This window comes from Cydia fagiglandana, chromosome 1 (genome assembly GCF_963556715.1).
Source record: "Cydia fagiglandana chromosome 1, ilCydFagi1.1, whole genome shotgun sequence".
Lineage (NCBI taxonomy): Eukaryota > Metazoa > Arthropoda > Insecta > Lepidoptera > Tortricidae > Cydia > Cydia fagiglandana.
The window spans coordinates 24,956,089-24,982,402 of record NC_085932.1 but is presented as its reverse complement, the minus strand read 5'-3'; the positions used below and the strand labels follow the sequence as shown (position 1 = coordinate 24,982,402).

At 38.0% G+C, this 26,314-nt stretch overlaps 1 protein-coding gene and 1 long non-coding RNA gene across 2 annotated transcripts in view; one reads left to right on the top strand and one right to left on the bottom strand.

Moving 5' to 3' along the window:
- Window positions 1-511: 511 nt before the first annotated feature.
- LOC134667833 (biotin--protein ligase) overlaps window positions 512-26,314 on the top strand; it is a 33,444-nt gene continuing 7,641 nt past the window's right edge. The window contains exons 1-12 of the mRNA XM_063525220.1: window positions 512-978; window positions 1,275-1,531; window positions 2,201-2,357; window positions 2,626-3,370; window positions 3,818-4,013; window positions 4,874-4,998; window positions 6,717-6,849; window positions 7,861-8,037; window positions 11,556-11,738; window positions 12,254-12,442; window positions 12,977-13,083; window positions 13,356-13,456. Of these exons, the coding sequence (XP_063381290.1) occupies window positions 843-978; window positions 1,275-1,531; window positions 2,201-2,357; window positions 2,626-3,370; window positions 3,818-4,013; window positions 4,874-4,998; window positions 6,717-6,849; window positions 7,861-8,037; window positions 11,556-11,738; window positions 12,254-12,442; window positions 12,977-13,083; window positions 13,356-13,456 (2,506 nt within the window). The 5' untranslated portion in view covers window positions 512-842. The remainder of the gene's footprint in view (window positions 979-1,274; window positions 1,532-2,200; window positions 2,358-2,625; window positions 3,371-3,817; window positions 4,014-4,873; window positions 4,999-6,716; window positions 6,850-7,860; window positions 8,038-11,555; window positions 11,739-12,253; window positions 12,443-12,976; window positions 13,084-13,355; window positions 13,457-26,314) is intronic.
- Window positions 16,588-19,271, bottom strand: LOC134667850 (uncharacterized). The gene is made up of 3 exons (XR_010098702.1): window positions 19,150-19,271; window positions 18,349-18,483; window positions 16,588-17,399 (listed from the first exon to the last, which is right to left on the bottom strand). It is a non-coding gene; the product is annotated as an uncharacterized LOC134667850 (long non-coding RNA).

Here is a 26,314-nt window from a genome sequence, read left to right as displayed (position 1 = left end):
CACGTTTTAACATTCCTGACAATATACCAAAAACAATCTGCATAATTCGATCGGGTTATTTGTTGCCCACCATAAACCATATTAAATTATGGTGGGGAACAAACAAAAAGTGAGACTGTGACAAGGACAAGACAAGCAATAATATCGCTTTCTCTGCTACTCCTACTGAAAGTTCTATAAGTGTATTTCGTTCGATCATTTGGCCCCTCCCCCGTTTCATCTCTATGTATATTCTAGGATATTTAAAATTATTAGTCCGTAAATGTGGTAATATCTGAACGCACCCGTAATGAATTTGACAATTGCCTATTCGTAGCGTTCCATTCTACGTTATGTCTTTTTGCGAACGAAGCTAGATTTACTGTCTTAACTTGATTTATCTCTTAATTTTTCTGTAAATTTAATAAAATGATTGTATAAAATATTATTTCGAAGAGTTATGTTTCATCTCTAATAGTTATAATTGGCTTAATTATACTATTTTCAAGTCAAACGCATAGCGTAGAACGGAATACGTCTTTCTTTCGCGACTCGCACCGCACGAAATTCCTATTGAATTTTAGAGATAATAATTAAATACTACATTTTAATCAAATAAGTCGCATTAAACATCATTGCCATTTGGCAACGCACTAATAATTCTATTAGTTTCCAAAATTTTGATGTTGTTCTTTAAGTTTTCGTATTAAATAATACAATATAAACATTGTATCCCATCGATGGACTTTAGAATCGATAACCCAATTTCGCCGTAGTTTTTATTAAAAGTGGCTTTTAGTAAAGGCATATAGATGTTGGGAAACTTGTGTTGATAGTGTTGAGGTGCCGTGCAGGTAGTGATCATGTTTTTCACACCGATTTATATAGCAATGACCTTTATAAAAACTTGGCGCATCAGATCGTTTCGAGCGCGGCTCCTGGAGTTCCTGAGCGGGAATACAAGTGTTGCGTTTTGTAAAGTGCCAGAAAATGCTGCAGGTGAATATATTTTACTTATGTGACTCACAAGTTTTTTCTATCAAAGCACCTGCCTAAAGTTGTTATTACTTTTATTAGTTAACTGTTTCTATTCTTCATTGCAAAGCCATTTTGTATATCAGGCAATTACAAAAGTAAGTGTACATTTCTTGGGTAAAACCATTTTTAACTGCTTAGCATGACTTGCATTGCAAATTCAAGCATCAAGCTGTGCATGTCAACTCAAGTCATGCTAAGCAGCCAGAGGTAGATACCTCACAATAGAATTGTAATGTTAAAATTTAATTTTCTTGCAGAAACCCCTACTTTAAGTTCCAAGCTATGCACAAATCCAAAGAATGCATACCTATGTGACTTGCTAGATTACACAAATGCGACCAGGATATGCAGTATGAAGCCGGCTCAGTGTATTGAGATCAGTGACTGGGTGACATGTGCTGGAGGCCTGCCGCTGGGCTCCGATGAGCAGTCTCCCCTCACTGAATTTGATGTTGAAGTGTTATTGGAGTGTGAAATGGAGCCCCATGACTTGAGTGCAAATCATTTAATAACGGTAAAAATACTTATTTACACCAAAGCAGCAAAAATGATAAACATAGAATGTAAACTTAATTTTACTGACTGCTGCTGCTGTCCCTCTAATCTTCTGTGGAGCAATGAAAGTCTCATTTCCAGTGAACCACATTTCTTTTGTATAAATAAAAATGCAATCTAAAGTGTCCTAGAGCCGACCCTTTTAAATTTAGAATCTGATTATAAATGCAACAAACAAATTAACTTTATCTATGAAGAAAAAAAAAACATGTTTACAACAAGCAACCTTGTTACTGATAAGCAATGTGTGAAATGTGACACTTTTTAAATATAGGCCACTGGGTGACTGTGCGATATGTCATTCACAACACCTTGTACAATTCACACCCAAGAAATATTATTCTTAGCTACCAACATGAAATATAGGTATTGGATCACAGTACAGTCAGTAAAAGTTACTAAGCACATGAAATATTCAATATACTTATTCATAAAACAATCTACACATAACATGTTCTTGTTCTCCTTTTATAAAGTTGCAAATCATTTTGAACACTACTCTCTTAGCTACTTCTACTACTAGCTATACACAGTACACACACTAGTACACACCATAATGTGGCACAATTTGAAATGATTATCTAGTTTGCCTATTAAATACCTAATATTCACTGTTTGTTTATTGTAGCTGGATTCTATGGGCTTACCAGTGGCATGGAAGGCCAGCTCTCATTTAGCCATAGTACTCAAAACAAACATAGAGAACCTGAGTGCTGCAGGATTTAACTTTGTTGGTAGTGACGAGTTTCTAATTGATCACAAGCTGCCAGTAGTAAGGATACAGAGTAAGTTTACACTTTATTCATATTTATTAAATAGCTTATTGCTTTTACAATACCTACTAATGATAATGATGTGATTATATAATATTTGTTAGTAAAACCATTTCCTCTTAAGTACATGGGTTATAAAGCCAAATAAGTTTGGAGCTATTAATGCACCATTGTTTGGCAAATCATATGTGGTCATATGTATATGAAAGTGCTGATTTATATCATGCTTAATACCATGCCAATACCATGTTTTCTTCAATTGTATCTAAATATTTTCCAGCTGTAAAGCTTACAGGGGAACCAAATAAAGCTACTGATCCCTCAATGAGAAGTCTGAGAAGCGATATTCAACATGGTTTAAAAAATCCACCTGGGGAATTCCATTGGCCTGTGCATGCAGCCCTGCTCAGAAAACTGTCCAAAGTTGTTGATGTTAAGTCTGAATGTAATAGCGCCGTTATAGAAATGAATGGTGGCAGCAGTAACATGGTTGACACCACAACAATCAGTAAAAAGACTGTGTCTCTAGCAGATGTCAGTGTCAACACAACAAAGTCCCTCACAGAGGAAGACGAAAAAGACACTTTGGCGGCTGAACCACATAACACTACAAATAAATCTCCAGAACGTAAAGCAAAGCCGCAAGAAGAGATTGTTGTCGAAAATGTAACAGTTGAAATTCAGCACAATATAACACCTAAAAAATCTAGTCTCAAATTAGATCTCAAGAAAGGTACTAGTTGCCTGTCAGCTTCATTACTCAACATATCGAGCCAAATCAAGTCTGTCACCACACATAAAAGGATAGTGAGCTCGTCTGGGCCTAAGAAGTCGCAGCCCCAGATAGAGAGCTGTCCAGTGAAGGAAGATTCAAAGGGCTCTCCTTCTCATGGCACACCAAAGTCTGCCAAAACTTCCCGTCCATTAGTCAATACTAAATCACCAAACATATTGATATATTCAGATAGTATAGCTGCTAGAGATAATTTAGAAGCTTCTCTTAGAAAAGTTTTGGATGCAGATAGGTGAGTAATACTGATGTGAATATAATGTAAAAATTTTGTGTCTATGTTTTCGTACTTACTTCCTTACTTCCGAACTCTTTATTATACTGTGTCGTTATTAAGCATAAATTCTTTATTGTGATTCGGGTAGCATATGGTTACGGCGTGTGCCGTAATTGCAAGAGAAGCTGGTTCGATCCCAGCCCTAGGGGAATTGGAAACCTTGGTCACTTTTTTCTTCCATATAATTCATCTATTTCAGTTTATCATTACTACTACTTGAACCGAGATCTTCAAAAAACAACCTTGAAATGTCGCGATATCGTGTCCCCAGAACTCAAGGGGTTAAACATATTTTTGAATTTAATATTTTGACATCGTACGAACCAAATTTTCTCAAATATTTAAGTTTAATCTTTTTAAGTTTTTGAGCCGTTTTCTTAATGTTCCTTTGTATGTATGGCACAGGTATACGATATACTCTGTGACACGAGACGCGCTGGAGACGGGCGCGTGGCGCGGGCGCTGCGCGCTTGTGGCGGTGGCGGGCTGCGTTGGCCGCGCGGCGCCGCTGCTGCTAGCGCACCTGCTGGACGGCGGCCGGCTGCTGGCGCTGTGCTCAGACCTGTTGCATACCGTGCTGCCCTACTACAAGACTGCCGAGGTGAGCTGGGACCGTGGGCCGCGCGCCGCTCCTGCTGGCGCGCTTCTGGCGGCTGCTGCTAGCGCTGTGCTCCGACCTGCATCACTCCGTGCTGCCCCACTTATAGGTACAAGACTGCCGAAGCCGAGGGAAACATACGTATTATTTCCATTCTAAAAAATCTGTTGCTCCTGTACTTTTACATGACGAAGTCAAGCGTAATATGAAGCCTTACGGTTAACAGTATTACAGTATGTTACGTCGGTCGATGTTACGTATAATTATAGAATAGAACATTGAAACCGGTGGCAATTGAATAACATATGTTATATAATTATGCTCTCGGTTCATTAAGAGCAAGCAGCTCCATTTTTGAACTTACGTTATATATGCTCTTTAAGTATCATAATTTAAAGCTTTAAACGGCCCGGCCTCCTAGCTTAGTCGGTAGTGATAGTGACCCTGCCTATAGTCATGTATTTGTGTGTTTATCATGAATATTTGCTCCGACGTTGTTGATGTTATGTATCTACATAAGTATCTAAGTATATATGTATCTATATAAGTGTGTATGTCGTCGCCTAGTACCCCTAATACCAGATTTGCTATGATTGTCCTCAAATATTTATTTATTTTCCTATTTCCTAATTTATTTATTAGCCCACTTTATTCTTATTTATTTATTAGCCTCCAGCCTCGCAGAACAAAGGTCTCTCTCGTCTATGGAAAAAATTGACTCGCTCTTTCGAAAGTCGTCCACCTACGAGTACTACAACTGTAAGTTTCTAAAGTAGTGCCCGATGAGTAGTTGTGTGTGCCCAGTCCCACCTAAGCTGTAATAAATTCATGATTTAAATAATATTTACATCGTATTGTTCAAGGTTCGTGAGAACGAAGTAGTACAATTCACATTTGACAAGTGGAAGTCCGTCAAGATGAAGCACCACATATTCTGCTACCAGGCCTCGCCAGCAAAGAAACAGTTTTCCACGGAAAGCGACAGGCAGTAAGTTACAGTTTACTGCAGTTTATGTTTCCTTTCAGCTTTTTGCCCACCTACGCAACAAACTTCTGTCTTGTCACGCAACGCCTACATTGATAATGATTAACTATTTTTATAAGCGACAGAAAATTTACTACGTGACAACGCGACTCTTGAAACCTCTGTCTAAGCCAACTAAACAATTAAAATCACTTGGCGTAAAATACAGACATCTAAAAAAATCTGCACATAGTTTGCACTCTGGGGTCCTGAAATTTATTAATTAAATAAATAATAATAAATAAATATTATAGGACATTCTTACACAGATTGAGTAAGTCCCACAGTAAGCTCAAGAAGGCTTGTGTTGTGGGTACTCGGACAACGATATATATAATATACAAATACTTAAATACATAGAAAACACCCATGACTCAAGAACAAATATCTGTATCATCATACAAATAAATGCCCTTACTGAGATTCGAACCCAGGACCATCGGCTTCGCAGGCAGGGTTTTATTAACTTTACTTACTGGTGGTTGGTCTGCATTCTTCATGATATCATGTATTAAATGTCAAAGATTAAAGATGTGGACTTGATGTTACTCTTTGATCCCATAGATTAGTTAGACTTTGGTTTGTTTAGTGTTTATAGAGTCACGTTTGTTTGTTTATATTTTATTAAATATCTCGCTATCCAAGGCGATAATGCCTCACTTTCAAAGCAATGTATCCAATTTATTAATACAGCTTTCATTGCTATGAGGTATAAACGTTGTATTTTATGCCCATAAAATAGTATATTTAATACATTTATCTTTGGGTAATATATTAATATGCGTTTTGCAGAGCAAGTCAGGAAGCTAATATTTATCGGTACGCAAATTGTACATATTAGCATCTTACAAATATACTTTACAATATTTTGCTTGTAGTGTTTTGAAGCTCACTTAAAAGCTATGTTCGACAAAGCATCTTATTTTTTAATTAATTTATGTATTACAATATGGTTACGAGCGAAGCCTAATTGACACTCCTTATTTGAAAACTTATCCATTTTGTCATTGAAAATTAAACGCACTGATACTGAAGATACGGCGTAAAATCGAACTATACCTAATGATATATGTAACAACTTTTGTTGATGAATGTTATACACGTATTCTAATTGGTGCGAAATAGATTATCGCTTGTACCCTCTAATTGTCATGCCTGCCAATTTACAACCACATTCTTATCCCGCTGTATCGATAGCTTCCAAGGTCTTTGACCCCGTTTTACTTAAGGCCTTTTGATTTGGGAATGTCATGGTCGTATGTTGCATGCTTTATTCAGATTAATAAATAATAAGCATTGTTGCACGCTAATATTTAACATTACCCTCAAAAAGCCCTAAGCACGATTTGACTGGATTATTACTTGACTCACTACATATCCATTAATTTCTTTGTAAATAAACCCTTCCCTACAAAAAACCTTCCTCGGTTACATGTAACAACATTGATACGCATTTTAGTCATGGCTGCTTGAATCTTCGATTTTGTCTTGGCTTTTCAAAGAAGAGGTTTTAATAGTTACACTTATTTTATAATTTCATTAATGTCATGACACATACAAGTTAATAAAAAGGAAAATGTATTCCGACTCATAATTCACTTTAAGTAATTAGAGAAAAAGTAATGTTGCTAGAAATTAAACCTTTGTTATGCAGATATAAAAGTACTCGTTGAATTTTGTAGACCGTCTAAGTACACGGGGCACCCGGGCCATGAGCTGGACATCCAGGTGCTGGCGTCCGAGGAGACGTGGCGCACGCCCTCGCTGCTGCAGGCCACCGACCTCACCAACAGCGGCGTCGCCATATTCTCACAGGTACAGTACTTCATGTTGTATAGCGTCCAGTACACGGGCACCCGGGCCACGAGCTGGACATCCAGGTGCTGGCGTCCGAGGAGACGTGGCGCACCCCCTCGCTGCTGCAGGCCACCGACCTCACCAACAGCGGCGTCGCCATATTCTCACAGGTACAGTACTTCATGTTGTATAGCGTCCAGTACACGGGCACCCGGGTCACGAGCTGGACATCCAGGTGCTGGCGTCCGAGGAGACGTGGCGCACGCCCTCGCTGCTGCAGGCCACCGACCTCACCAACAGCGGCGTCGCCATATTCTCACAGGTACAGTACTTCATGTTGTATAGCGTCCAGTACACGGGCACCCGGGCCATGAGCTGGACATCCAGGTGCTGGCGTCCGAGGAGACGTGGCGCACGCCCTCGCTGCTGCAGGCCACCGACCTCACCAACAGCGGCGTCGCCATATTCTCACAGGTACAGTACTTCATGTTGTATAGCGTCCAGTACACGGGCACCCGGGCCACGAGCTGGACATCCAGGTGCTGGCGTCCGAGGAGACGTGGCGCACCCCCTCGCCGCTGCAGGCCACCGACCTCACCAACAGCGGCGTCGCCATATTCTCACAGGTACAGTACTTCATGTTGTATAGCGTCCAGTACACGGGCACCCGGGCCACGAGCTGGACATCCAGGTGCTGGCGTCCGAGGAGACGTGGCGCACGCCCTCGCTGCTGCAGGCCACCGACCTCACCAACAGCGGCGTCGCGATATTCTCACAGGTTTAGTACTTCATATTGTCTATTAGCGTCTAACCCTAGCGTCGTCACCCGGGTCACGAACGTTGTATTGGCTGAATGACTGAATCACGTGATATTTTTGATTACTTAATTTTTTTTAAGATCCGTCTGGTTTAGACTGTATTAGTAACACTCGCAACATTCTATTAAGCGACTTTTTCTATGTTTAACTATTTACCAATTATGACGCAATACATATTATGTCTTATATCACATTTTCCTTCCTAATGTAGATACACCTGGAAGCCGACCCCTGCGACTACCTCGCCGACGAAGGCGTGAAGAGCAACGAGGCCCGGCTGGAGATCATCCACAAGATCCTCGGCGATATCCTCGACCTCCACGTGCGAGACCCGCGCGAGATCACGCAGCCGGAGTACACCAGGGGGTTCTTCCTAGGGAACCACGTGGTAAGACCACTTTATACGTGAACATTATCATGTTACGTCTATTGCATCGCCATTATAGTAGTGATTGCTGAACGAAGAGGGTTGTATTTAAAGCGAAAACTTCTTTCTTTCTAGTAACTTTAATTTTGATTTATAATGTTGAATGATTTTTTTGCATAAAATATAACCATCTTTGTGTATAAGTACATACAGAATGAGTAGGTAACATTATACTTGCATTATGATTTAGATTGATTCTTGGATTGAGATAAAAATGCAATATACTATATCAGTATAAGTATATGTATTATGTATATGTTTAATATGCTTCTTAGATACACCGTCATTTATTTATTTTCTCAATCATTTGAAACAAAATGAAGATTGTGATAAAATTATAACGCCAGTGGTGACTATCAATAATACTTTTGCTTAATGTTTTGTCTGTCAGGATGTTACACAATAATGCTGCCTCTGTAGTAAGAATCAAGTAATGATTTAAGTTACACACCTTACACTATATTTACAAGCTTTGTCTGCAACCGAACCGACCGAAAAACTTAAACAACTTTTCTCCCAATTATTCGTAGTAAACTAAGGTTATAAATACAGACACGAATATAGTAGGAATCTAGTCTTTATTTAGAGTTTAAAACTTGAAAAGCTGTATATGCTGCTGTCAATATCTAATTTTCTTTAGTAGGATATGACCAACGAGGCTACTGAAGTTATCTGATCATGGCACCAAAATGTATGCAAAATTACGACATCATTCACACATACTGTAGGAGAGCTGGAAGCACTCGGCAAGTAATAACTCTCGACTCTTCCAGAACTTCGATGAAAAACATTGTCATTCAAAATTGTATCTTTTGAGAATAGCCTTTAAGTGTATAATGGGTTGTCCGTTAGGGGTCGTGGCCTGCGTCGACCAGCGCGGGCCCCGGCCACGTGACGGTGTGATGGCCGGTGAGACGCGTACACGTTTGCTCATTGGTTGCTGTGTCACCGGGATTTTGAGACTCGATACTTAACAAACTATGTATAGTATTAATAAAATTGACTATTTTACCTAATTTTTATATAAGTTAGTATAAAACGAACCTAATTACAGTCGTTCTCGTCTCGCTAGCATCATTAATAATAAATTTACTTTTCTTAGGTATATTCCTGTAATAATTATTTAAGCCTAAAGATAATAATAATTAGCCCGCAGGGCAGCTTGTGGCGAGCTGTTGGGGAGTAACGACCCCACGGACCCGAGTGCTCCCGAGAGTCGGTCAGGGTCTCCGTCTCCGGCGTGTCTTCGTCGGTCGGAGTGGACCCCAAGGGGACCCGCAGGACTCTCAGCTCTGGATTGCCTTAATTGGCTGTCCAGAGAGGAGTCGCTAGAGCTATATGCTCCAGGGGTGGAAGTGAAAGATGCATAAGACGCGAGTTGGCACAGTGGCTGGTAACAGCCACTGGGTAGAAAGCGGCGCACACCTCTCGACACCCCTGAGCCGCTCACACCGATGTTGCCCCTGGTCGTCTTCACGACGGCAGTTTCAGGGGCCCATCTAGTCAGCGGCAAGTCACCACCTGCCTCGATAACGTGTGTTAGCATTGTTATGGCAGGTGTCCGAACTCTTTACAATAGCCCAGTCCCATTGTCCACCCAAACTTCAATCCACAGACCGGTATACTATTCACTTTTGCTACAATAGTCCCAATGCCTGCTGAGACCGGTTCATGGGTGTCTATTGTTGCACCTGTGAACGGGTTCCAGCAGGCGTTCTACATGACATTAAAGCTCTCCAACGGGCCTCTACGTGTTGGATCTGTGTCCCCACGCAAGCCTATCAAAAAACCGGGATTATAGGCCCGTGATATCCAAGGAGATAATAATTAATTAAGTCTTCTTCTTCTTCTTCTTTATTAGGGGCTATATAAGGCTCCAAAGCCTATGTATCACTGCGACCATTCCTGATCTATTGTGATCGCCACCTACGACAACTCTCGATCCAACCCTGCAACTTCAAATAGCTGCAGGATCTTTTTGGTTTCGAGAGACTTTACCTCCTCCGGGCGTAATATGTGTCCGCCCAAGATTAGGTCACGAGTACGCATTAGGCAAGGGCACTCTGTGAGGATGTGTAAGGGCGTCTCCTCTGCCTCCATGCAGAGTCTGCACCGCCCTATGTCACGTTTCCCCATGGTGTGCATGTGCTTATTTAGGCCGCAATGCCCGGTAAGCACCCTTACCAAGTTGCGCAGTTGGTTCCTAGACAGCGCTAAGGCGTTCGAGGACGCCTTTTTGCTGAAGGCCTTGATAAGCGCTTTGGAATGGTTCAAACCTGTTGTTTCTCTCCAGAGTTGAATGGTTTTGTAGTGACAGTAGGTCTTTAGGGTGAGCCGCGTTAGGCTTTTGGGGATACCACAAAAGGGCTCAGGACTGTAGTTCTTCCCCTTAGCCCCTGCTCGCGCGAGTTCGTCGGCCTATTAATTAAGTCACTTGCGTCCTAAAGTTTAATAAATCATAATCTAGTGATAGAACAGCAATTGTGCTCAAAATCCCAGGTGATAGTATATATTATGCTTTATATCGCTTAGATTACACGTAGTTTAACAGTTGTTTGATTATTTTTACAAATTACTTTCATAATTAATTAAAGTCTACTTTGCACGACTCTTTCTCGCTTTATGCTTACATAAGGTAAGAGCCGATATTTTCGCTAAGCACGATTTTTTTATGTCAATTGAATAATTTTATAACAACTTTAACTTTTGCACCATTTGTACAAATTCGTATTTTTCTTGGCTGTAAGCTAATTTATCACTTATGAATTATTCTACACATCAAAAATTAATATTGGTATTTTTTATAATTCATTATTACTCTTGAGTATAAAAAGCTAAAATTTATTCTCGTTGATTCGCATGAATGTGATGAATGAGTTTCTAAGATAGCCAGAATAAGAAAGCTATTTACATATTGAGCCACTGAAAATATGTAATGTTTAGGTACAGACTGTCACTACAGTAGACAGAATGTTTTATACCAAAATCTGTACGCTCGATGAAAAAATATTCGAAAGAGCTACCTCCCGTTGTACGTAATATTTGTATAAAAGTTAAGGCTTAATTTTCCCATATTTGTCGCTACATACATGATGACAGACGATCGAAAACTAACGTTTCATTGCAATTTTGCGTTATTGTTGAAAAATGTCCAGAAGGTGTGCTATAGTCTGCGCCGCCGTAGACAATGCTTCTACCCAAAAGTGCAGTCGCCAAATACGAAGAATTTTGTACATTGACTTGTACCTAATGTATGGTTCTATTTAATTGTATGCTTATTCGTCTGAGTAGGTTTTCAACGGTTCTTCACACTGTGGTGCACCCCGCTACAGTGTGACGAAGTCTTAAACGTGAACGAAGAACGCTTGCTTGGCGGCGGCACTGTTTGTCAGAAAGCCCAGGAAATATAACGTGCTACGTCTACGGCGCGTGCATGATGGATTTGTAACGCTCAGCTGATATATTGGTGTGTGGTGTAGCAAAAGCTGGCGCTGGTGGAGGGGTGGTGCCCGGGCGGCGCGCAGCGGCTGCAGGCGCTGCCCGGGCTGGCGCTGCAGTGGTGCCTGCGCGGCGACGACGAGGCGCGCGCGCCCGCCGCGGACTTCCTGCCCGTGCACGTCTACGAGTGCCCCGAACACTTCTCCACCGTTGAATACTTCGACGTGAGTCTACCGCCGTTATCACACTGATGACGGATCGCACGCCGCTCCACTGTGTAAAGCCCCATTTAGACGATGCGAGTTTCATACCATTGCGGGTTTTGATCAGTCGGTTGAATTGGACGTAACCAACAGTCCGCAATGTAACTAAAATTGCATGCGAGTTCGCGCGCTGTCTAAATCAGCCCTTAGTGAGACGACGCTATGCACGCCGATAGCTCGCACAACGGAGCGGCTTGTGGATCCGCATCCAATGTGAAGACCACCTACTTATATTTGAACTAGTAAAACTAGGAGAGGACGCGTTTCTAGGGTTCACGCATCAGTGGTGTGCAGGCCACAGTTTCTCTTAGACGGTTACAAGAGTTTACTCATAATCACCGCCGACCACAGTATGTGTGTCACTCACTATGGTCAAAAAAATTAAGACCTGCTGCCACAGTTGGGCGACTAACGTGAAAAAAATGTTAAGTAATGTTAAGTAGTATGTAAACGTAATTTTTTGTAATCCTTTCCAGAACCTAACATCAAAAGAGTTGGGGCGTCTAGTGATCTACGCGGACACGCTAACAACCACCAACGCCGTGACGGGCGGGCCGCCGCTGGCGCACGGCGTGGCGGCCGTGGCGCGCCGGCAGACGGCTGCAAGGGGCCGCGGACACAACGCCTGGATCACTGTGCCCGGACAAGCTTGTATCTCGCTGCAGGTAGGGGAAACATTACTGAACCTTATAAAGTTGCTGTAATTAGCTGACGTGGTGGCTATCATTCAGAAGAAGCTTAATTTATTTTGTTCTATCCTTTGGTTTTGTCCACTTGACCGCGGCGAGATGTGATTGGTCAACTTCATTATTGTCACTAAAGCGTTTCGTAATAAAATCATTATAGTTGAGACGGGAGCCCATAGTGAAAAGTATGCGATTTTAATTTGGCACGTACAAGTATGCAAAGAAAAACTGAAAAGCTGAAATTTTGCATACAATTTGGATGGATGATAATGCAATATTATGGTACCATAGAGCTGATCTGATGACGGAGACAGGAGGTGGGCGTAAGGAACTCCGTGATAATACCTAATGTGTGTGGGTTTGTTAGAATTGTCTTGATTACTAATAGTTGTCTGAAAGAAAGTACAATCAGCGATAAAACCTTGTATCAAAAATTACATTTTACTCAAAAAACTTTACCACCTAGTTTTATAATGAGTTTGTTCACCTTGTTTGATAATGGTACGTGTACAGGTGTGGCGCCAGATTTCGCCGACGCTCCCGCTGGTGCAGCACGCGGCCGCGCTGGCCGCCGTGCGCGCCGTGCGCGCGCTGCCCGCCTACGAGCACCTCGACATAAGGTATCCTACCCACACTCTCGCCTGTCTCTATTGATACCAGTAAGTACTGGTATATTAAACAGTACTGTATAATTTAATCACAATATGTAGCTGTAAAACTGCATGTAAGGGCTAGTGCATTCTTTCAGCAGTTAGCGTAACAATAACTAATATACATATATGTACGTATGTATGTATGGGATACGACACATATCTGAGGTATGCTTTTTTCATAATATTATGAGAAACAAAGTTTACTAGATTTTGTATAACTTGTACTTTGATGTTAACAGAATAAAATGGCCGAACGACATCTACTACGGGCGCGAGGTGAAGATCGGCGGCACCACCACCGTCGCCAACGTCACCGGCGACAACGTTGTCTGTAACATTGGTACGTACGCTATATTGGTAAAAAATTTGGCAATTTTATATTTAGAATATATAGGGACCCGGATATGTCCTTAAACTACGTCCAGGACCCGGGTATGTCCTTAAACCACGTCCAAGATGTGACTGGCCATATGCCTATTACATAGTATTAAGCTTAATTATCAATATAAAACTTACATTTTAGCGGTGAAGGAAAGCTTCCGGGAGCTTTCTTGCCGGTCGTGTGTTTACGTTCACGATTTTGTTTAAATTTCTAAACAAAGGTAACTAAAAGCACTTGATTTCACGGTCTAGTCTTTATCACATGTATCCACTATTAAATTAATTACTAAACAACTTCATAGAAAGACAAAATAACAGCAAGAATCTATTTGAGAAAATAAACAACATATTTTTTGTTGACATAAGGATGACATTGACATTATTGACAGTTGTGTGCGAGGAGCCATCTAGGTATCATTTTAAACTGTAAAATTCAAAAAGCGTGAGGTAGATAAAAGATTACAATAATTAAATAATTAATTTCTTTTATATGTTTAAAAGAAAATAAACATTATTATGGAGGAAAATACGAAATACTTCAGTATGAACGTAATATTTGGAATCATAATGGGAAAAATCTTAACTCAAACATACTTTGGTTGTGCATGCGCGTACGTAAATACGATTTAAAACTACCCTCATCGGCATTTTATTATGGATCTTAACATGTAGGACATAAGGTTTAAGTAAGAAAATCATATATGGCACCGATTAAGGTCATCATGGTTAATCAAGAGTAAACCTTAAAGTATGAGACATAGGAACTACGTGCAAAAACATGTCGAGAGTCGGCATTAAACGGTTTTAAGCTTTAAGTAAAGTATGTAAGACTTATATTTCGGTAAGGTAAGTGGGCATATTAAGGGACGGTGGTTTGTCTTCACTGAAGACAGGGTGAATGACCGAGAACAATGGGTTGTCTTCGCTGACGACATTTTTGTCCTTGCCAAGGTCATTTTTGTCGTCACTGACGACACTTTTGTCTTCGGTGAAGACAGGGTGAATGACCTTGGACAATGGGTTGTCTTCATTGACGACATTTTTGTCTTCACTGAAGACACTTTTGTCGTCACTGACGACAAGAATAATAGTATAAAAGGATTGAAGAGGGGCGATGCGAGGGAGTCTTTCACTAGCGTCCGGACCGACAACTGACTTTGGTTTTTGTATAGTACGCGGAGATTATTGGTGAGAGTGGGGAAGCTCTGTCCATTTTTCTAAGTGCTTAGCTTTATCGAGATTAAGACGCAAGTCCCAAATCTCATAGAGTAGAACTTGGAATTGTGTCTTTGTTTTGGCATGGCGGAAATATGTGTTTCTGTTATGTTTGAACTTAGATATCATTGGATAGAGTGTGTCCACTTTGCTAATAGTTTTCTATAGGAGTTTTCAATAGAAATGTAGTTGTTTGGAAAGTGTTTATTTGACTTATATCTGAGAACTCCTAATTTTATTATTTCATATGATTCAAAACCAAATCAGTGCCTAGACATACAGTTTAGTCTAGCCTTTCATCTGCTATCCTAACGGTGACAAACAGCGGATGGAAGGAGGTCTATTTTGTTCCAAGATGAGGGTTGTCTTGGGGTCTGCTTTTTATCAACATAGCAGACTTAAAACGTCTCCCTCCCTAGCTTTTCGATGTCCAACTGTAGATGAATAGCAAGGACGTCACGTGTGCGTCATCCGGGGTAACCTGGGCTTGCTTGAAATCTACAGTATTCGAAAGCTTTGTATTTTAAATATATTTATTTATACCAATTATATACACAATAGGGACCTGTCCTACCCGAGTAGCCACCCGGTCTTTGTACCAAATGCCTCGGGGGGGGGCAATAATACGAGTTGTTAGGTTGCAATCTCGGAGTCACTCGCCGAATGCTTAGCTTATATCTAATAGGGACACACTTGCGTATATTCCAAAGTACCAGGGTCGATGGTAAGTATGAACTGTGCTTTGGTTATACTAGAGTAGGGACTGAGGATAGGATTAATATGGTAGAATCGCACACTATTACTAGGGAATTAGGGTTTCTTTAGAGATTTAGGGTCTAAGATTGAAACGGCTGATATTTCTCCATTTATAACTTTCGAATATGTTTTCTTCATGAACTTATAATTTAACTGAGTAAAAGGGTATTCTCTATTTTTCTATTAAAATTCTGGTCGTCTGGAGTAGAGATGAAGTACTGAGTAATATAATCGGATTTTTAAGGTATTTATATAACAAATTCTAAAATATCAAATTGAGTTGTTAGGAAATGCAGTCTATTCTGAGATGGAATATCAAAGAATAGCTGTTTTAGGGAACCTTTGGTAGGCAAGAGTAAACCAGAGGATACTTTGAGTGGAATAATACTCATTTTGATATTCATAATTCGTTCTCAGTTTCATAGTAAATTTAGTACTTCGTTTATACTATTAAGAGACCAGAAATGCAGCTTATATTTTAGTTTTGGGGAATGGAAATGGGATTAATATCCCTTAGCTTTTGAATGTAAAAAAGATTAATTTTGATGACTGATGAATACTTGGCACTTCTCTTCATAGTCATCTAGATATGCATAAGTTCCGAAGTGTTGGTCAAAGCCCGTCTGGCTAACAAGATAGGATAGGTGTTCCGACTAACCTTGTTGACTGGACTAAGAGCCCCCAATCTTGCATCGGGCATATGAGTAGCATTTTCGCAAGAAGCTGGTAGTTAATTATAATCTTGAAAAGTTAGGGTGTAATTGGGCTTATCCCAGGAATGCTACTTATATGTTATCCCGGAGGCTTAATAGGCGTGGCAGGTTTTTACCAACTAAATTTTTAAACTCATTTTATCAAGAATATATAACTTTCCTAATATTTTATATACTGCATACCATACCATTCTAATATTTTTAGCAATACCATTTATATTTTACCTTATAACACGTTGAATATGCTGCGACAATAACTTAATAAAATATTCCTGAAAATGTTCTTTAATAACATAATAAATAATACTCTCAGTAATAAAATCTTTATTTCATGAACTAGGTAATAATAAAATAAACAGAGTCCAAAATAAGCATTACTCATTAAAGGATCTAGGTTTCCGCGGTCCACTTCGAGGGGTCCTAACTGTTAACTAGACGATTACGAGGCCAAATATTACGAGTAGTTTATTAAGGGGATATTTATTTATATATTTAGATATAAAAGGGGGAGGGTACATTTTGGTGCTAAGTGACGCAGGATGTAGTTTACCTGGATTACTACGGTTTTTCTAGAAATATCTATGTATAAGTAGCCTTTATGGCTTTTGTTGGCGTGAAAACGGAGTGAGTATGCTTATTTTTGGGTAGTTCTTTGGTGTCTTAAATAATAGTCGTGATACATTAATTTTATTATTCAAGTTATTATTTACACGTAGGAAGGTTTTAAATAAAAATCATGAAACATTAAATTTATCATTCCATAGTTATTATGTACAGATAGAAAATAAAACTCGAGTAGCTTATAAAATATAATGGTATAATATTTTATTATTATTCTATTGTAGTAAGGGTTACTCTCCGCAGTCGAAAACAACGTAGTTAGCTTATTTATTACAACACTATGTAAAATGACTGATAAACTTGTGCGAAGCTACTGTAACCTCACCAGGGGTATGCATTTATGCAGCCAACAGGCACTAATCTTCTCCAAAAATTCTAAATCGATCGGTAATTTGTATCTCGGACGCCATGATTATACGTCGACACATCGTTGGCGCGTTCTATCTCGGAGGTGGCGTCATCTCTTGACGAAGTTTAGGTACAACTACATTATTATTTTCACTCGTTCTCGGCGGTGTTAGGGATTCCTTTTCATATTTCTCAGCTAAAGATGTGTGTTATCACAACTATAAATCCATCTTCTTGTGTCATTGATATCTGAAAAATAAAGTAACAAAGTTAAAGTAGGTACATGTATACCAACAGTAGCGTTTATTACGGATATTTTCACCGAAAACGATCATTTGATTCTCTTTCACCTTAGATTCGTTGATAAACTAGTTTCGTCGCAGGTACCAATAACAATAATGAGATAAATAAATAAATAAATATATTCGGGGCAGTCCTTCACATTCAGGGAAAGGTTGTGCTGTTTTAGATACCACGCGGCGTAGTACATACTTGTAGGAATAAACACATACTTATAAAATAAACAAATAATGTCCATGACCCGTGATAGACGCGTCTGGCCCGTCTGGCAGCATTTGCAGGCAGGGTTTCTATAGATTGTGTTAGCACGCCGTTGCAAATAGACTTAAGATAATATTATCTAAAATAAGTATCTAGTTGTGTAAGAAGTCATGCTTTAGTCGAAAGTTATGGGGGCGTGTAACAGTTCATTTACACGGGAGAATACCAAGGTACAGGGGGCGTAGTTATTCTGCGACTTTCTTATTTCCCACTTTAAAAGTCGGCAAAGTTGTGCAAACTAGTAGAAATTTAGTGGAACATACACATGTTAGAAAATGTATCTACATACTTTTCGATACGGAACCCTAAAAGTCACAATATTTACCTAGATAAGAGCTAAAGTATGTGTAATGACTATTTATTGTTTTATCATTATAGTTTAAAGCCTCAGCGAGCTACTATGTGTGGCCTCCTCACTCATTTTTGAAGCTACACAATAAATTTCATTAAAATTGATAAGGATATGTTGTGTGCTAAGCACCTGGGTTAGCAGTGGGCATACATAAGCATATTTGTACTATACAAAGGTATATCATCATCATCATCGTTGCCTAGGATTACAGGACTGTTTTACTGACGTTACTTCTAAACCGTGTTTGATTGTGATCAAATAATAGTATACAGTTGGTTAAACTACCTAACGTGAAGAAAAACGGGGGGTTCAATTTTTTCTGTAGTACTCTATGTGTAGATAGCAGCCATTTTTGCAGCAACATTCTTGAGATGAAGCCAGCAAACAGGAGTCTTCATGTATCAGCAGTGTCTTGGTAGGCTGAAATAAGTTAGACAAATACATTAGAAAATTCAGGTAAAACAAAGTAGCATAAGTAGCTTTAGATTTTGTTCTCTTTAGAGTCAGTTTTAGCTGGGCAATACGTCAACATTTTTCTTAAGACATCCATTCGCGGGGGCGCGATATTATTTTTAGTGCATGTGTAGTGTATTGAAATATGTGAGTACTTCAACAAAACCAGTCTGCGGTTGTCAGGTACATAATCATAATCATCTATTCGTCGCAATCTATAGTATTATTACAGGTGCTTTAAGTTTAAATAAGTACAGCATTACATGTGCTCTCCAGAATTTCAACAATATTATCGTCAATATAATAAGATAGTAAAAACAAAATAGGTATAAATACATCCATGGAAGGAGGATTAAAAAAGGAAAAGTAGACAGTATTTCATATTTTTCAAATTCCAAAAAAGTTTAAGAATCTTTGTCTTGCGGAACATTCTTCCATAGTTAGGTCACAAATAAGCTAGATTAAGTTTGCTTAGTCAATAGAATTAGAATAGGGTACGTAGGCTAAGCATAGGTTTCAACTCGACACTCTTTCATCAGGAACTCTCCGCTCAAGCATTTGAAATAGTAGTGTCCAACATAAATCATGAGTTGGTTAGTTTATAATGAGTTATGTATTTATATAATAAGATACCTGTCATAAATGGAAGCAGTCAGTAGATGTACAGTGAAGGCACCTTGACACTCCGGGACAAAGTCAGCCTCCGGGAAACACTGAAACAGGAATTATAGAAAAGTTAGCTAATGTAGGGTATATTTAAGGAAATCTACTTATAAGTCTCATTAACAGTGTTTATTATTTACTACAGGTAGGGTCTTCACAGTTAAGAAAACAGAAAAAATAAAAATTTTAAGTTTTTTTTGTAAAACAAATGGAAAAATTTCAACTTCTATATTTTCTAAATCTAGAAATTGCTTTTATACTTACTAGGATAGTGTCAAAACATTCAGGAAAGCCTTTGTCAATGTCACTGGGTAGTGGGCAGTCATCGGAGTTGGTTTGTTTGCTGAAAAATGAAACATACATAGTAAGTAATGTAACTCACAGTTTAGGGGTCCAAGCACATGTACAATACAATACTCTTTATTGTACATCTCACATGATCGTCGTACAAGTACTGGTCCGGGTTCACAGGTTCTGTTTTATCATAGCTACCACACTTTGTACACAAATGTCAAAAGCTGCCCTCATTATTTATACATAACAGTAAGGTTTATTGGAACAATAGGAATACTTATGGCAGGTCCAGATTTATGTTCACATATTTTTGTTTAAGTTACCAACATCTACGGGGTCATTTTCAAGAGAAAAATACATATTTAGCATCAATTGCCATTAACATGCAAAGGAACCGCTTTATTTTAGCTGACGTTATTATATAGTTATGATTTTTATAATATATTGTATTTCCAAGTTCGAGAAACTCTTATTTCAGGAAAATTATTAGCCGAACCATCTCTTAGAACGACAACATTTAAAATTCAAAGTACAGTAAGGGCAAGCCTAAGGGTATTTATATGGTAACAGGGTAGTTATACTTACTAAGGGTCAGGAAACATTCTTCAAAATCAGCAAATGGAGTTTCCCACACCATAATTTCAACTTATTTCTCTTCGATAACAGTTGTGTATATCAGGCACAGGGAATCTTTTAAATGTAGTTGTCAGCTTACTGAAACATCAAATATAGCTTTTAAATCTTATTGTAATACAAATAGTGTAGTGGAAGATTAATATTATGTTGGTTAGTCAGAGTAAAACGAAAATCAACACGTCATTTTTTTATACAAATTTAACTTTGATCCTTGGTTTTTCAAAAAGAAATGTGTTTATATTGCTGAACAGACGGTAAAAATAAGGAAATACAATTACATTTCAAATACAATTACAACTAGGCGTCTACGTTAAGAAAATTTTAATTGCCATATATAGTCAGTAAGAAAAACAAATTTAATGATAGTAAGGGCAAATTGCGAACAATTATTTCCTGATTGGTGATATTCAAGAGTATTTAACAGGGTCTTGATAGCAGTAACTTGTCTAAAGAAGAAGCAAGAACATAATCTTACCTTGTTTGTAGAAACGATTCCCAACTTTGGATTTATTTCACTGACACTGTCACACTCGCATTGTCGATACTTAGGCACGTAAAATAAATAAGTACGCTGGACCAGAAATACGGACACTAGGTTTCCTGACCATTTAGTTTTATGAAATAAGTAGAAGCAAATTCGTGTGATGGTCTGAATTCCATTTTCTTCATCTTGTAGGTTCTTTGATAGATGGAAATCATTATGGGCGCTCTCGGAGACTTTCTTTTTATCGTACCGTCTTTAAATTTAGCTCAGTGATATAATTTTTGCCTTGAAATTTGTTAAAGCATCTTTTTTGCAGGAAAAAATACAACCTACAACGGAACTTAGGAGATTGACAGTTGGTAAAATTGCCATAGACAAAATTTCAGATCGCCAAATGTAGAATTTGTAGAACATCCAGTCTAGAATAGCTTATGGTTTGGATCAATCAATAGATCGATTATTTAGTTTTTCACATTGTAAAAATGCGTTTTATCATTCAAACCATTCTACATAAAAATAAAAACTTAAATGATAATATATAATGGTTTTCATTTCAATTTTGTATTATTCGCGTTAATTATTGGACACTTGCTGAGTTCACTAAAATTCATTCGTAGGTAAACAAATGAACCCGACCAAATTGCGTAGGTTGTGTTTCGAGTATTGTAGGGGCCTTTAGAAAATGTTTTTGAATTTCGTCGCATTGAGTAAGCACGCGGAGGCCCGTTAGTAAAAACGAATTTATTTACACGATCGTAATGTTGGCGCTACTGTCACTAGGTGACAGAACGGGATGGTCATATGTATCTTTCAGTAGGAGTAACAGCGAAAGCGCTATTGTTGTTTGTCCTTGTCACAGTCTTATGCAGTTGCGTATGTTTTGTCTCTCACTGTCGCACGCGTATAGTACATCTATAGAATACTACCATCTATGGCGGAAGATCATAGATATCGGAAGATAATAGATAACGATCGTAATGGTGTTGCTACTTACAAAAACAATTATTGAAGAGTTATTGTTAAATTTATTCGTATACCATTAGACATTAGAAATAGATAAAAGGATTAGTTCTAAAAATCTATAAAATAGAATACAATTCATCGTACTGTGCGGGGTTAAGTTATTTGTAATGAAAAACAGTTTTTCACGCATACATTTTCGAGTTTGCCGCCTTTGCTACTGATGATCGCGGTTTGCCAAGTATAGTTTAAGAAAATACGTCTTTGTACTTTTTGACAGTTCTCGGAACTTGTGAACATGGAGGAGTTGTTTTTGTTTTTAAGTAATCGTTAAATAAGACTGTAGATTGGTTTTAATAATGGAATGCCATATGTGAGATAAATAAGAATCATAGTGAGGTTTAGTGAAGTGCATATTAACAAGCTAGGGCCATGTTTTTTTAGTCAAACCGTGTTAAAATAAAATATGTCAGGAATCGTAAACAAAACAACTTTTGTTTTGGACGGAATTATGGTATGAGGCAGTGATAAAATGAAATGGATAGTGTTTTGGACGAAAATAAACGTAGATACTATCCCGGAAAAGGTTCGTAAATGAGTGCAAATGCGTATTTAAGTGAAAATTGGGTTATTTTACATGCTTTTTGCAGCCGCAAGTAACGAGTGCATTTTGTAAACAAACCAATAATCATGTGTTTTCCTGTAGTAAATCTATATTAAAATAGTGTAGTGGGTGAAGTCTGTCAAGCGTAAAAGTAGTGGAAATAGTTCTAATTATCAAGGAATGTGCATTTAACATGTAAGTACAAAAATTTGTCAAACCTGGAACATTTTTTAGGTTATCATTATAATGAAATATGTTATCACTTGTTCAAAACGTTCTAACGTTCCAAAATTTTAATAAAATGCTCTTTTTATTTTTCCATCTACATGATTCTCGATTAATAGCGTTTATCAAAGAATTTCGTGAAGTGTGGTTGTATGTATATGTGTAGATATTTGCGTACCGTTTTAATTTTCTATCTTATAATGAAAAAAAAAAAAAAAAAATAATATGTTTGTAAGACATTTAAAAAAATAAAAAAAAATTTCAAAATGTGATTGCTAAATTTGTCCAGTCTCTTAACTCTTAGATAGACTAGTGGTCTCGACTGTGGGCTAAAGTACGAGAATTAGATGTTAGAGGTCCTGGGTTCGATTCCCGCATAGTGAAAGAGTTTTAATTTTTTTTTGTTAATTGGTTTAATAAATTAGACACTTTTGCAATTTTATTTGGATCATGTTATGGCTTTATTTTATTTAAATTATTTTTATTTGGTGGTCTATCTTTCTTAGTATCTTTTATAAGTTGTTTCGGATATTATGTAGTCTAGTAATATAAACTGAAGATGAAGTTATGAATAAAAGATTTACGGTCAGTAGATTAAGGACACCTACTTAGAAAAATCGATGTCTTCTAAAAAATATAGATGTCTAATATTATTATGGTTCGGATTTTATGCTAAGTATGATCAAATTAAGTGAGTTAACGTGCGTTTGAATACATAATACAATGAAATTTCGGGATAATTGGCTACTTTAGTCACATTGCTCGCTGGCAACCGGTTATTCGTGACAAGATGATAGTGCTACCAATTTGTAGAAGATAAGAAGAGGAAGTCGTTAGCTGCTAGTGAGATCGCGAGTAACAACAATCACTGCTACAACTTTTTTAAGAACTGCCGACAGGAATTTCAAGACACAAGAGTAATTTCAAGATACAATATTCCGGATAGAAGAAAGAAGAGGAAGTTAAGAACGATCAATACACAATTTGTGTAAATTTAAAACTTAATCATCATCATATCAGTTTTTTTTTGACGCTTTCTGCGGAGCATAGGCCTCTCTTTAAGTATGACAATTTCAAAACGGTTTTTATTATATTCTAATATTTTCAATATGAGGTACATAGTTAAGGTCAAATAAAATTAAGCCCAATGTTTCGTAAAGGGAAATTATTCTTGTATATTTTGTAGATATTTTTATTTGGGGTAAGTAATGTTATAATATGGCATGTTAATTTAGGTCGCTTAATGACGTTATTTGAGTATCATCATTTGAGTATGTTTTACAGCATTTATGGTAGTTTGCTAATACTACATCAGGCGACGGGGTTGGTCGGCGCAAACGTGGCAGCGTACATCAACGCCAAGCTGTGGGTAGTTGGACTGAGTTAAAGGGGATCTCGGGAGCGGTTCTGGCGATATTTGGTCAAAATAAATAGCAAACAAAATTCCTGAAGTTAATGTTGACAGATTTTTTTTTAATCGCTTAAGGCTCGAAATAATTAACGGGTAGGCTCAGGATAAGTGCCAATAGTTTTTTTATTATCATATAGGGATAAAATTAAAAGGTTAATATTGAATCAAAACGGGATAGGGGTTGTTTTTTTTTTAGTTTAAATGTAATAACATGCAGACTTAAAATTATTTTTATATTATTTGGATTACTTATCAGAGCATTGGCTGTCTGTATGAATCGTGTGATAGCGTAGTTGAGGAGGAATAAAAGTTTGTGTGCATTAAGAAATTAAAGTGTATGAATCGTGTGATAGCGTAGTTGAGGAGGAATAAAAGTTTGTGTGCATTAAGAAATTAAAGTTATGAGGCTTTACGCAAGAGATGTATGAATGCTAAAATGTTTAGTGGACGAATGTACTGGCTTTGGAAAACTGGATTGATGCAGATAGACAAAGGCTAAAGGGTAATCCAGACTAGATTTGTCGGATTTTGCTGGGAAACAAAAGGGGGGCGGGGAATACACAAATAGCCAGAAAATTTTTATCAGTAGGTTAGAATCCATTGGATTAAGGCCCGTTCCAAATGGGTATTATTTTGTGGCTATATACTCTACAAGGTAATAAACCCCTTACGAATTCTACACACCTTGTCTTGGATGAGATATATTCGACATTCGACATATTATCATGGGCCGTGAGCGTCTAGAAGGACGAGGCCCTACTCAAGATTTAATTAAATATATATATTTTTTGTTTTCATTACTATACGTAATTATCATTTTTCTATTACTTGATCAAATGCTTCTTAGGTTTAGGTCAAAATAATTTTGGTGTGCCATATTGAGGTACTTAATTGTGTCAATTTTAAGTTTGTTTAATTAGAAAAAAAAACACACCCAAACAAACTTAAAGGTCGGTATATTTTATTCAAGTATGAGACACGCACCAAGAAAACGTGGCTGAGGGTGATAGGGCAATGAAATTTGGTTTGAATTCTGGCAATGGAGCTTGAAAGCTTCGTACTTATAGAAATTAAAGGTCTCTTCGTTTCGCTTGGGAGGTTTTTGCTGCCTCATCTTATGCTCTTCTACGGAAGTGTGCGGCGCAAAGGGTAGAGACAAGAGTAATACTCGGTGCACCGGGATAAGCTGGCAAGGACGAGTTAACTATTAGCTTATTAGATTCACAACCTAATATCCTTGGTGAAGCGAGGTGGCTGGGGAAAGAGCGGTCATGGTTCATTGACAGAGTTCTAATGGCCTAATTTCAAAGCTGAGTCGCTAACAGTCATTTAGTATTGGAATACACACAACACGTTTAAAAAGGGAGGGAAATTATCCGACTTATCTAGGGGAAATTGAAGTTTTTTATAAATTCCTGAAGTAATTCATAAAACACTTAAATTGGGGGCGGATGTGACTGGCCATATGCCTATTACATAGTATTAAGCTTAATTATCAATATAAAACTTACATTTTAGCGGTGAAGGAAAGCTTCCGGGAGCTTTCTTGCCGGTCGTGTGTTTACGTTCACGATTTTGTTTAAATTTCTAAACAAAGGTAACTAAAAGCACTTGATTTCACGGTCTAGTCTTTATCACATGTATCCACTATTAAATTAATTACTAAACAACTTCATAGAAAGACAAAATAACAGCAAGAATCTATTTGAGAAAATAAACAACATATTTTTTGTTGACATAAGGATGACATTGACATTATTGACAGTTGTGTGCGAGGAGCCATCTAGGTATCATTTTAAACTGTAAAATTCAAAAAGCGTGAGGTAGATAAAAGATTACAATAATTAAATAATTAATTTCTTTTATATGTTTAAAAGAAAATAAACACTATTATGGAGGAAAATACGAAATACTTCAGTATGAACGTAATATTTGGAATCATAATGGGAAAAATCTTAACTCAAACATACTTTGGTTGTGCATGCGCGTACGTAAATACGATTTAAAACTACCCTCATCGGCATTTTATTATGGATCTTAACATGTAGGACATAAGGTTTAAGTAAGAAAATCATATATGGCACCGATTAAGGTCATCATGGTTAATCAAGAGTAAACCTTAAAGTATGAGACATAGGAACTACGTGCAAAAACATGTCGAGAGTCGGCATTAAACGGTTTTAAGCTTTAAGTAAAGTATGTAAGACTTATATTTCGGTAAGGTAAGTGGGCATATTAAGGGACGGTGGTTTGTCTTCACTGAAGACAGGGTGAATGACCGAGAACAATGGGTTGTCTTCGCTGACGACATTTTTGTCCTTGCCAAGGTCATTTTTGTCGTCACTGACGACACTTTTGTCTTCGGTGAAGACAGGGTGAATGACCTTGGACAATGGGTTGTCTTCATTGACGACATTTTTGTCTTCACTGAAGACACTTTTGTCGTCACTGACGACAAGAATAATAGTATAAAAGGATTGAAGAGGGGCGATGCGAGGGAGTCTTTCACTAGCGTCCGGAC